Below are 13,363 nucleotides of genomic sequence, written 5' to 3'. Positions count from 1 at the left end.
TTTTAAAATTACTACCACATGAATCAGCTTAACTTTGATCATACTTTCTCTTTTGGGCTTTTATAGTGCAGACAGCAGTTATTATTGCAGGCATAATATAAATGACTTAGTTAAGTTTGTTGCAAGTTTCATATGTGTTTCTGTTTTCCTGTTGTCTGTGGTGAGACAGTGCTTATCATCTTTTTTCAGCACACTGATAATCAGAGAAAGATTTGAGCACTTTGTATCTTCACTAAAATGGTCATAATAAAGATGAGAAAAACCAGTGCAGTATAGAAGCTAATCTGTTTAACAACATATTAGATGGTGGTCAGCATTCCTGTAATTTTTAACCTTATAACCTTCCTATAAGAAAAAAGTTTATAAATTTTGAAGCCAAAAGTGATCCCATGTTCGGAGACTGAAGGGTTAGTTGAATGAATTCCCACATCCAGCACGGTACTCCATTATAGCAGTGGCCACCATCCTTCCTTGTGCCACTCTACTTTTCATTTATGCATTTACCTCTTTTCTCTAATTCCTTCATCAATTCAAACTTGTCTATTCACAAGCATATCACACTAGTGCACCTCGTTATCTTAATATTAAGTTGGTAGTTATTTCACTTCACTGCATTTTACCTGCTGCTTGATTTCCAACACCACACTGAATGACATAGCTTGCATTTTGGTGATCGTATAAGCAAAGACAGCAACTGCACATTGACCAGTGAGGCTTCTTATAGGATCATGATGATTGGACAGAGTGTACAGTAAACAAAAATGCTGATGTACAACATATTGGAAAAAAGTCCTAACTTTTTTTCTTATCGTATAATTGATTCATCGCCTACTGCTTCATCATATACAGTAAACACTCAGTTTAACGCACCTCGATAGACTGGATATCAGATTTAATGGTCTTTAGAAAGCCACCAGACATCTGTCGACTATAATGAACAATGTCCGTTAAATGGGGCACAATGATTCGCAATATGTGCACTGTATTGCATGAAGAAGTGCAGTGATAAAGATGTGAAATAAAATGCAAAAGGATGAAATTGTGGGCCAAGTTTATATAAAATGGATATAGTTTTCATTTTTAGTTGTAGAATATGCCATTGTACTCATTTATTTTCAAATGTATGCTTGAAATCTCATTTCATGGAAAAAAAAAAAACTATTACCCCCCCAATAGTTGCAGATCATATGCAATTACTTGTGTATTAACACTAAGCTAAGGAAACATTTATAAAGCAATAAAAATAAACAATAATAATAACTCAGTGCATGTCATAGGCTAGGCTAGGGTAAGAGGTTGCATAGGTGGAGGGTGCAACAGTCACTTAATCATGTAAAGTTCTGTCACTTATTTACTTCACTTTACCATCAGCTAAACTAAAATGTAACACTCGGAATGTAATAAACTAAGATGTAGCACATGGAATGTCTGAAACTAAAATTCAACCCTTAGAATAAACACTGGTAGTGGTAAATAGTGGTAGGTGGTGGCAACCATCATCCACTTACTTGATGTAGTGCTGCCTACTTCTTCCTTAGCCTTTATCATTCTTTTTCTGTGCCTGCCCTCCTCTCTTCCTATTTCTCCCATCTTTCCTGTCACTTCTTATTGTTTTTCTTTCCTTTTCAGGTGGCTTTACATTGAGTGACAAGCCAAATGGTTTCCTGTAAATCAAGAAACCATTTACAGTGCTGGGTGGTAACCATATAACCAAACCATATGTGCATCTTATGTGTCAGCAAGTGGCTTGGTGGAGGGTTAGTGCCCCTTCCTGTAAAACAAATAACTCAAAGTCAAATGGCCACCCCTTGCGGGATTATGGCATCTGGCAATAAATAGATAGATAGATAGAATAAACACTGAGTCACACCTCTGTCAGAGTTCGACTTATCGGAAATTCCACCTTCTTCAGGGTTGACTTATTGAGGTTTAACTGTATAATAGGCCATAGGCTTTTTCAGATCTGGCTTCTTCCCGTTTAGCCCATTAAAGGAAGGGTGTGCTGTAACAGGGATCTGTTGAATGGACCCAGATTAGTCAGTTATAGGAAAGGTCTACTGTAACAGGGATCTGTTGAATAGATCCTCATTATTCAGTGGAATTGGTATGTGATGAACCACTTACATGATGTGCATTTGTATGTGCTGCTGCATGTGTGCTGTTATTCGTATGGGCTGATTTTTCTTTCTATGTATGTTTGTTTTTTGTATGAACAGCAATTAACCCCTACAGACCATATTTTTCTGAGGTTATGTTCCACCCCAACTGCAGTTCGGGGTCGATTTTTCATCATTTACCAAGGTAAAATTTTTTCTTATAGATTTGAAGAGCTTGAATTTACACACCTGAAAATGCCAATCTCAGTCCCCTAGGCCTAATGGTTACCGCAAAACCGCCTGTCAAAGATTATAAAAATCTCCCCTCGCAGTGAGAGAAAAGTGGAAAAAATTGTTAGAGAACCTTACCAGAATCAATAAAATTATTATAAAATATGTTTCTATTGATGAAACTAGGTACTAGAGTCAGCTTGAGAGTTAAAGGGGGGGGGTGGAGGCAAAAAAAAATTTTGGTGAGGGTAGACATACAGTACACAGGCTGATTGTAGCAGGGAAATTGCTGTGTCATACTTGGGACAAATGATAGGGAGGAAGGAGGGTGGAGGTGGGGTGATGAGGGGGGATGAGACACACCCCCATTGCGGGGGAGGTGATATGGGGGTATTATGGTGGGAAGAAATACACACAGAGCAATCATAGCATGGAAATTGCTGCATCATTCGATATGAAAGGGGGGGGAGCAGGCATGAGACCCCCCCATACAATGTAGATGTGGTACTGGTGGGTAGTTTGGGTGGGAGGGGACAGAGCAGGCTGTATCCAATCACCCAGAGGGAGGTGAAGTGGTGGGGAGGGGGGGGGGAGGTGGTAGGATCTTCCTTTCCACCACCTCATCCCCTAGTTCTGATTGGGTAAGAACCATTTATTCCATAAAAGGGGCTGGCTTAATGCTCGGAAGTTTTTGATAGACCATCTACGATTGTCAGTCATAGGCAAACTTGCAAACTGACGATTGTCAGTCATAGGACTTTCGGGATTAATTCCTGAGTTTAGGTTTTGATATTTGAGTGGCCAGATGTTTATTTCTGTGTCTGTTTGTGTGCAGGATGAAAAAGGACTGGACAGATCGCTGGCTCTTCTTCACCTACTGAGAAATACTGTTGGGAAAGCATTGCACAAGGTCTTGCTACGAGGATTCAGAAGTGCCCTGCATGTGCATAACAACATGGGCAGCAGGATTAAGGAAAGCATGACACTATACAACCTGCTTTCCCAGGTGAATGCAGTCCCCAAAGATGATGGCAAGAAGAAGAGTGGTTACCAAGAACAAAACTTGTATCGCAGGCCATTACAGATAGCAAACATTGCTAAGAACAGAGACTCTCTTGATAAAGTAACAGTGAAAGACATGCTTGAAGCTAATGAGGAACGGTGTAAAGTCCTGCTGCATTTGGACTTGAACTTTGTCATCAATATCATTACTAGCAGAGTTCTCTGTTATGACTTGAGTGAGGATGCTCTGAGTGCCATGTTCAAAATAAAGGATATTAGGAAGTTTCTTCATCATTCTAATTACCATATAACTGAGATGGAATTTGAGAGAAACCTGCCAGACCTTTTGAGACAAGTGCAAGTTCTGTATCAGTACCTTGGCCAAGCCTTGGAGGATCTTTCTGTAAGGGAAGGACTTGTTCGTAAAGAATCAGAGTCGACGAAAACAGCAGTTATTTTTTGTAAGTGTTGCTTCAAGATGCCTGGTGGTCTTGTGGGTTAAGGCTCTCCAAATTGATGTGGTCCATAAGGGGATCAGTCCAAAGGGCAGTTGGAGTTTATTGCTCTCATAATACCACTCACAAGCAAGAGACTGGTCATTCGCCTCAAATGTCTGGACTAAGTAGCCTAGTCTCTTGCCTCCATGCTTTTGATAGGGCAATTAGAATTGATGGTGATGGTAATAACTTCTGAAGTAAGTTTTTATTCTGTTAACCCCTTCAGTCCATTGACATAATTTTTCATTGTACCTGTATTCCATCATTTACATTCATTCATTCATTCATCTAATCAGGTGATTTTATTCAGCTTTAGGGAGATTTTCAAACTTCTTATTAGTTATAAATTTCATGATCTGGTACAATACAGAGATGCTGTTGCTGTTGGGGGAAAAAAAAAAGGAGGTAGCAAAAACAAATGCAAATCACATAATGGGAATATACTTGTTAATTTTGTTGTTGTAATAATTAACTTTGGTATAGGAGGACAATAGTAGTGGCGGACAGCATTGTGTAAGTATTGACCCCATTAGTGGTGGCATGAGCAATGAACCCCAGCCATCCCAAAGATGTAAACCCTTATGGGCCGTATCTTATTTAAACACTCTTACCCCAACCACCAGGCTTCTATCTCTTTATCTATTGCCAGATGCCTCAGTCCTGTAAGGGGTGGCCACAAACAAATCACCTCCGTGTCTCCCTGTCCAATGCCATGTCACTGTCTTGATCTCAGCTTACACTCCCCTCTCTCATATACCTCTCCACTCCATCCCACCATCTCATCCTCGGCCTCTCCCTCCCTCTCCCCTCCCCTCCACCTCACTTGCATACATTCTCCTCGTTAGTCTCTCGCTCTCCATCCTCTCCACATGGCCAAACCATATCCCATCCACATCCACACCACAATGCTCCTTCACTTCCTCATTTGTCAGTCTGTCTCTCCACGAAACTCCACATGCTTCTCACAGATAACTCATTTCCACTGCTCTCACTCTTGACTTGTGTCTTTCCAACAAGGCCCAAACTTCACTTCCAGATGTTAGGGTTGGTATCACAATATTGTCATGCAGCGACATTTTTGCTTCCATGCTCTTGTTCCTTGCTTTCAAAGAACCCTTTCTTCCCTGTTGTATCCTTTCAAGCGCTTCACCCTCTGAACTTCCATCCTTACTCATCACACTTCCCAAGCACGTAAATGCACTAACATTTTCCATTTCCTCCTCATCCAGCCTCACTGTACATTCAGTCGCTTCATATCACTTCAGCCGTTTCCTGCCAGAGGGCCGGACGAGTTACCCTCGGAAAACAGTAAGAATTTGCGCCTTGTATATTTATCTTTTGGTCTAATTTAGTATTATTGGACTAAGATAGGATTCTTTACTCTACCAGTGATCCATTATTTTATCACTGTAAATGATAAATTAGTAAAACAAGGGATCACGACAGCGTTTGTTTACATTTTCGACACAAGACAAGTCTTGCTGTTATTGCCCAACAATTTTTCTTTCTATTTGCACTAATTTTTACGGTGAAATATTTCTCCTATTTCTTTACAGGTAACTGTGTCGTGACTTTATTGTTATATTTCAGATTGTAGTATAATTTTATTTCTCCATTCCAGGTAATGGTTAGCTTTCCTTTCTCTGGAATAGATTACTGATAAATACTCTGCAGGTACATTACTAACCAGTAAGGTAGTCATTCCTGTACAGTTTTAAACAGCAAGACCCCCCACCAGCGAGGCCTTCACCTGTAGCAATTACATAAATTGTATTTGTTTTGCTAGCAGATTTTGTAAAGGAACTGATTATTGTTCCAGTATCTCTTCCAGGTGCTAATCAGCAATATCTGATTCTGTTTCTCTTAAAAGTCTTCGCAGTAACTTTGAATTTCAGAATGCCACGGAACATTATTTGCGTAGCCTGCTCCGGTAGTTTCACTGGATCCTTTTATATGGACCATTCCTTTGTTTGCAGGATGTGCAAACTACGTCAGAGCTTGGAAGACAAGCTGACCGTAGCCACAAATAAAATTAACAGCCTGACCCATCAAGTTGATGTGCTGGAGGAGTTCATTGCCAGCAACGTTGGACATACTGTGGCGGATAGCCCCACCACTCGGCCAACCACTGTCCAGGCAGACCATCCTCCTCCCGCTGTAGTTACTTCTCCCCCCACCATACAGAATGGATTCCAGCCAGTGTGGAATGGTGCCAGGTTTGTGAGAAAAAGTAGCATCATTCCAGTAATCACATATAACAAATTTCAGATCCTCGCAGAAGTAGAGGAAGAGCCCCACGAGGCATGGGGTGTGAGGGACTCCATCATCTGTGGTCAGTTGGTGGAATTTTGTGGCCGGGCACCCTCTAAACGAAAGCGTTTTTTTATTCCATATGCAGGAGTAGATGACATAACAGAGGCTGTCGATGACGTTTTTGAGAATGCAGAAAATGACGGCCTTGTTATGATTCATACAGGTACCAATCATGTCATGCGAACCCAATCAGAGGAGCTGATGGAGAAGTACAGAAAGATAATTCGATGCTACATAGAGAAACTAACCGTATTTTAATTTCAGGCATACTCCCAAGGATTAATGCTGGGAATGCCTTTTTGAGCAGAACATTTAGTATAAATAACAGGGTCAAGTCACTTTGCTTACAGGAAGGAGTTGAGTTCATCGACACGTGGAACCAGTTTTACGAGCAGCGAACACTATTTGCGAATGATGGACTACAGTACACTTGAATGCCGTTGGTTCCGCCCATCTCGGTTGTTTGCTTAGTGCTCCCGTAAGTTTTTTCTGGAGGAAAGACAAGCATCACGGGAGGCAAACGTAGATGTCATACGATCTAATAAATCAGTAAATAATGGAAGCTCCCCACATCGGAAAAGAAAACACATTAAAGCAATCCTTGTAAATGTGCGTAGTCTATGTAATAAATTTTCTGATTTAGAGGCCCTTGTCTTTACCGAAGATTATGATGTAATTGGTGTAACAGAAACGTGGCTAAATACTGCGCAGAGAGATTTTCTAGCAGAGTTTAGTATACCAGTCTATCACATTTTCTGTAGTGAAAGGATGAATTGAGCAGGGGGCGGAGTGTTGTTATATATTATATCAGGATTTCATCCATTCGAAATTACCAAGCCATTTATTGAAAACATTGACACTGTTTATATTCAACTTAGAAATGAATCTTGTCATAAAATCACTCTTGGGTTAATTTATCGTCCACCCGGTCAGCCACTCAACATCGATAATGAAATCTACAATCGAATTGTCGAAATATCTTCTATGCAAAGCACTGTAATATTTGGTGATTTTAATTTACCAGTTCCAAAATGAGGAGAAGCCCTATCCCCACACACAGGGTTTGACCTATATACAGACTTGCAGGAAAGTTCTTTGTATCAATTTGTAAATTGTCCGACATGTGGAGCTGACATTCTAGATCTTGTCTTAGCCACATCAGAAAATGTAGTGAGTAATGTTATTGTAGGAGAAGAATTTAGTACAAATGATCATCGCATAGTTACATTTAACATTAAATACAGTGAAGACAGTGTCAAGACCAGTTGCAAGAAAGTGCCTGACTTTAAGAGAGGAAATTAAAGGCAATTGCAGGTGCAGGTGACTGGCATCCCATTGTCGAAACTTTAGATATCAATGATGCATGGAATTTTTTTTTTACAGAAACACTCAACAGTGCTGTCAGGTTATGTATTCCAGTGCACAACAGAAGACCTGCCAAAAATTCTAAACCCAAATGGTGGAACTCCAGCATTAAACATTGTCTAGAAGCAAAGAATCTTGCATATAAGAATTATAATACCACAAAGAGTCAAAGTGATAAAAATGAATATGATGCCCTTCGACAGAAAACCAATAAATTAAATGCAGCAAGAAAAACCTTGAGATACTGTACATATTGCAAGTATCAGTAAATCAAATCCCAAAGAATTTTTCAGTTACATAAGAAGCAAAAAGGTAATAACTCCATCAATCGGTCCCTTAATCACAGATAACGGAGAGCACACTGATGATGAAACTATGACGGTGAAAATTCTTAATACTTTTGCATCAGTATTTACAACAGAAATATACATACGATTCCTTCTGTTTCCCCCATTCCTATAGAAGGGGGCAACATAATCACTGACATCACAGTTAGCGATCGTGACGTACTGCTTGCAATGAACAAATTAAGAGAGAATAAAGCATCAGGAACGGACAAAATATCGCCATGTGTATTGAAGGAACTACGGAATGAAATATCAAAGCCTTTATCTGAACTTTTTAATTTATCACTTAAGAGCAGTAAGGTGCCACACGAATGGAAGCTTGCTAACGTAACCCCAGCATTAAAAAAGGGCAACAGAGCCTGACCAGAAAACTACCGCCTAGTTAGTTTAACATTGGTGGTTTGCAAATTGCTTGAAACTATTATCAGAGACAAGTTTGTGAAACACTTAGAAACAATCTCATAAAAGATTTGCAACATGGTTTTCGTAATAATCACTCTTGCCTCAAGAATGTGCTGGACTTTTTCAATGATATGCTGAACATGTATGACGAAACTAAATCTGTTGATGGGGGTCTATCTCGATTTTCAAAAGGCTTTTGACAAAGTTCCACACAGACGACTCCTTCAGAAGCTAAAGGCACACGGTTTCAGTGGCAGTGTTCTCGGGTGGGTAGAAGATTGGCTCACCAGACAAAAGCAAAGAGTTGTAATAAATGGAAAAGAGTCAGACTGGACAAACGTTACAAGTGGAGCACCGCAGGGTTTTTTGTTAGGTCCTATTCTTTTTTTAATATATGTAAATGATATTGATGAAGGATTTACTGATGATACTAAAATAGGTAACAGAGCAGATACAGCACTGCAAAGGCAGGCAATTCAGAGAGATCTTGATCAATTGTTTAACTGGGCCCAAGTCTGGCAAATGGATTTCAATATTAATAAATGCAAAGTGCTAAACATTGGCAGTAAAAATGTAAGAGCAAGTTATAGCATGAATAATGTCCAGCTTGATAGGGTAAACCATGAAAAAGACTTAGGAGTTATAATAACAAACGATTTGAAACCAAGCAAGCAATGTACAGAAGCTGTGAAAAAAGCCAATAAATTGATTGGATTCATAGGCAGAGCATTTGAATATAAATCAGATAATATCATCCTCTATCTATCTATCTATCTATTGCCAGACGCCTCAATCCCGTTTGGGGTGGCCACAAACAAATCGCCTCCATGTCGTCCTGTCCCCCGCCATTTCACTGCCCTGCTCCCAACTCACACCCCCCTCTCTCATATATTTCTCCATCCCATCCCTCCATCTCATCCTCTGCCTCCTCCTCCCTCTTCCCCCCTCCACCTCACTCACATACACTCTCTTCGTCAGTCTTTCGCCCTCCATCCTCTCCACATGGCCAAACCACCTCAGTGTGTTCCTTTGAATATCGTCCTCACTTTGTATAATTCCTTAGTACGCCTGCACTTGGAGTATTGCGTTCAGTTTTGGTTACCGTATTATAAAAAGGATATGGAAAAGCTTGAAAGAGTGCAGCGAAGGATGACAAAGATGATACCTAGATTGATAAATAAACTGTATGAGGACTGTTTAGAAGCCCAGAATCTCTTTACCCTAACAAAACAGAGGATACGAGGAGATTTAATTCAAGTATTCAAGATATTCAAAGGACATGATAACATGGCTGTTGATAAATGCTTCACAGTTGATCACTCAAATTATGCTAGAGGCAATGGGCATAAAATAATTGGCAAACGATTCCAGTCACATGAAGCTAAGCATTTCTTCTTCAATAGAGTTGTAAATATATGGAATAAATTGCCCGTCAGTGTAGGAAATTGTAATACAGTACAAACCTTTAAAGGTCGCCTGGATAAGTATTTGTCGTCTAACCCCCAGCTTAACCCCTTAACCACGGGGCGTCACTTTCGTGACGCTTGGGAGCAAGGGATCATACCGCGGGGCGTCGCTTTTGTGATTTTGTGTTATTTTGAATTCACCCGGGCTTCCAAGTGGGGGCTTGTATCATCTATCAGTACTGCCAATGTCCAACACTAGTCAGCACTCCTAATCTCATCTGTACTCCCATCCATTGTTGACAATTTAGCCATTTCTCCCCGTTCTTGACTCCCCTCCCTACCCCTCCTCCATTACCCTATCCTCTCGCCTGCCCAACCGTGCTATGCTAAGTATATCTTCCCTAGAATTTTTCACTGATTTCATCCATTGAAATAAGCCCTATGCCCTATTCTTATACCAAATAATATATACAAGAAAGAAATAAGGTAAGTGAGAGTGCCATACACCTGGAATTGGCTAATTATCACCTGACAACACCTCACGTGCACTCGTTCGCTAATTTTCGCTGTTTTTTTCCCCTTGAAATACGCCGTATAATCTTTTTCGTAATAAATATACATATAAGGAGGGAAGGGAGAAGCCTAAGTGATATTTACATTCACCTGGAACTACCTAATTTATAATGTATTGTCTAGATTTCCTGCCAATCATTTCAGTGCTATACAAAGCTGTTTCAAGAGCTAACGTTGGTAGTACTGTACTGAATATCCCCTAAGTAGGCCTCCACCCGGCCCTTGCTTATCAGTTTACTCTCATCTTCCGAAGTGGAGGTACGTCTGTTTCCTCTTGCTGACTTCAGGGACTTTTTCACCCCCATGCAAAGGGCCCTATGACCTTTACCCCCTACTAAACCTCGTGTGGAAAGAGGTAAAGGGGTGACAATTGATAAAAGAGTGACTACGATCTTTCTATTGAGTAAAACAATGCAAGTGGAATTGTAAATAATGTGTAAATAATGTGTAAACAGCAAGTGAAAGTAATGAATGTAAATATACGTGAACAATGGAAAATAGTTTTATAAGTTACTTCAAGTGACAGTGCATAACACAGTGTAAATAAAATAGAAATGTAAATAACGTAAATAAAATAGAGAACGTAAATAGAAATGTAAATGAGTAGTATTATAAGAATACGAGTATATACCCTAGGAGTAATGAAAGTGAAAGTTTCACTCTAGCATGTCTGAATACTATGAGTTATGAGAGTGAAGATGAAAGTGACATTCACTCTCAATGCTAGTATACACGACGAGAAAGTGAATGCTACGTATTTTACTGAAAGAAATTGAATCCCTACAGTGACAATAAACTAATACTACTGAAGGAAACATATGGATAAAGACTGTAGATATATAAAAGTGTTATATAGTAATAGAAATATAAAGTGTGAGGGGTTTTATGAATACAGTAATCACTCTAATATCTGGACGCCCAATAACCGAACATCCCCACTAACCGAACCTTATCGTCCTGGGATCAAACATTCCCAAAATGGTCCGAAAATCCAAAAAAAATGGAAAAAAAATCGATTTTTTGCCGTCCGTAATTTGAACTTGCCGCGCGCACCGCGTGAGAGCATTGTTTTGGTTCGTCATTCCTCCGATGTCCGACAGAGCGCCGCTGCATCCTCCCCACTTCCCGCCTGTCTCTCACCGCGACAAGATCTGCGCTGTTCGCCATGGCTGCCCACGTGATCGCTTTTGTGGTGGTGCCGTACTTGCTGCAAGGCCTCCTGCTGCTCTCTGCCCTACTCTTAGTGTGTGTGATGATGGCCCCGCCTCCTGAGAAAAGGAAGAGAGTGGTGTTGACTCTGGAGAAGAAACGGGAGATATTGGAGAAGGTTGATGCGGGTTGGTCTTCCTCTCGCATTCTCCGCGAGTTCAACCTGGCCCGGTCGACTTTGTTCGATATCAAGCGTTCCCGAGACAAGCTCATGCAGTACACGGCTGACTTCTCGTCGAGAAGCAAACGCAACGTGGAGAGGAAGGTTATGTTTACCCCCAAGTATGCAGAGATCGACCGCTCCACGTTGATTTGGTATCGACAGCAACGTGCAGCTGGTGTGATGGTACGTGGAACGGAGCTGAAGGCTGCTGCTGAGAAGTTTGCAAGGCTTCACGACGCCCTAGACTTCAAGGCATCCGAGGGTTGGCTCTTCACGTTCAAGTTGCGACATGGCCTTACTAACCGTAAAGCACATGGCGAAGCATTGGACGCTAACGAGGATGGAGTGGACGAGTTTCGGCACAAGGTGAAAGGCTTGATCGACAGGGAGGGCCTCACTCTCGGTCAAGTCTATAACGCTGACGAAACTGGCCTATTCTATCGCTCGGTGCCAACGAACCCTCTCGCCGATGAGACGGAGAAGCGTGTACCTGGCCGCAAGCTTTCTAAGGAACGGATATCTGCTTTGTGATGTGCCAATGCTAACGGCATGCACCGGCTTAAGCCCGTTATTGTTGGCCGTGCAAAGCAGCCTCGGTGCCTTCGTGGGGTGATGGATGTCCTTCCTGTCGTCTGGTACCATTCTTTGAAAGCATGGTTCACAGCTGTGATTTCCAAAGACTGGTTTCACCATCACTTCGTCAAGGAGGTCATACATTACCAGACGAAGACACTGGGAATTCCTCGCGACCAGGTAAAGGCTCTCCTTCTCCTCGACAATGCACCTGCCCACCCGTGCGACAAGGACTTGGTTGCTGAGAATGGCCGTATTAGGTGCATGTTTCTGCCACCTAATACGACTGCTCTCATTCAACCAATGGACCAAGGAGTGATCGTGGCAACAAAGCGCCTGTACCGTCGGAAGTTCCTGGACGAGGTGATGGTGGTTCTCGAGGACGAGGACGAGCGCAGGGAAGGACGTGACACTCGAGGCAAGCGGACTTTGGAAAACCTTTGCCGCTACAACATCAAGTCTGCGCTGTACAACTGGGCTAGTGCATGGAAGGAAGTCCCTGTGAAAACTCTTGAAAATGGTTGGTCTCGTCTGCTTCTCGGAACAGATGTGGAGTACGATTTCCTAGGGTTTGACGTGGATGACTTCCATGCACGGCTACGTACGCACGGCGACGATGTTGATGTGGACGATGTTCGTGAGTGGTTGGACGACGACGAGGGCGATCCTGGGTATCAGACGTTGTCTGATATCGAGATCGCGTCTTCGGTTGCTGGTGTCAGTCCCGAACTTGAAGATTCCGACGACGAAGGCGATGATGATGCAGACTCCGCCCAGCAGGACAGTACTCCAGCCATCCCCAAGCTGAGCGCACTCCGGGAACATCTAGAGTTCGTCCTAGACTACCTGGAACACCCGGACTGCGACAGGGAGATGGGGCCCTTGGGACTCGTGGAGGAAGTGCGTGCTTTCCGGCAGCGCATCATCAATCGCCAGAATCGTCGGTCCTTGCGTCAGTCAACGATTGACAGTTTTTTCAGGCCCGTGACCCCCGCTGTGCCAAGCCCTGGTTCCACTCCGTTGCCTCCCCAAGACAGGCCCTCATGCTCCGAGCCACAGCCCAGCACATCAGCTACAGTGGAGTCACCGCTCGACGTGAGTTTGCGGCTGTCTTCAGAGTCTTCTGTAGTCAGTACGCCATCACCACTACCCACCGATGCACCCCTTGGACGCCTGCCAGTGATAC

General features: G+C 42.2%; 1 protein-coding gene across 1 annotated transcript in view; it reads left to right on the top strand.

The window, feature by feature from the left end:
- The first annotated feature begins 3,282 nt into the window (after positions 1-3,282).
- Positions 3,283-13,363, top strand: part of LOC145403135 (uncharacterized) — a 90,060-nt gene continuing 79,979 nt past the window's right edge. The window contains exons 1-3 of the mRNA XM_080274961.1: positions 3,283-3,732; positions 6,095-6,158; positions 6,225-6,302. Of these exons, the coding sequence (XP_080131087.1) occupies positions 3,283-3,732; positions 6,095-6,158; positions 6,225-6,302 (592 nt within the window). The remainder of the gene's footprint in view (positions 3,733-6,094; positions 6,159-6,224; positions 6,303-13,363) is intronic.

Source organism: Coenobita brevimanus, chromosome 60 (genome assembly GCF_032717465.1).
Source record: "Coenobita brevimanus isolate Jiangsu-jjx chromosome 60, ASM3271746v2, whole genome shotgun sequence".
Taxonomy (NCBI): Eukaryota; Metazoa; Arthropoda; class Malacostraca; order Decapoda; family Coenobitidae; genus Coenobita; species Coenobita brevimanus.
The sequence above is the reverse complement of the archived record's forward strand: the minus strand, read 5'-3'. Positions and strand labels throughout refer to the sequence as shown.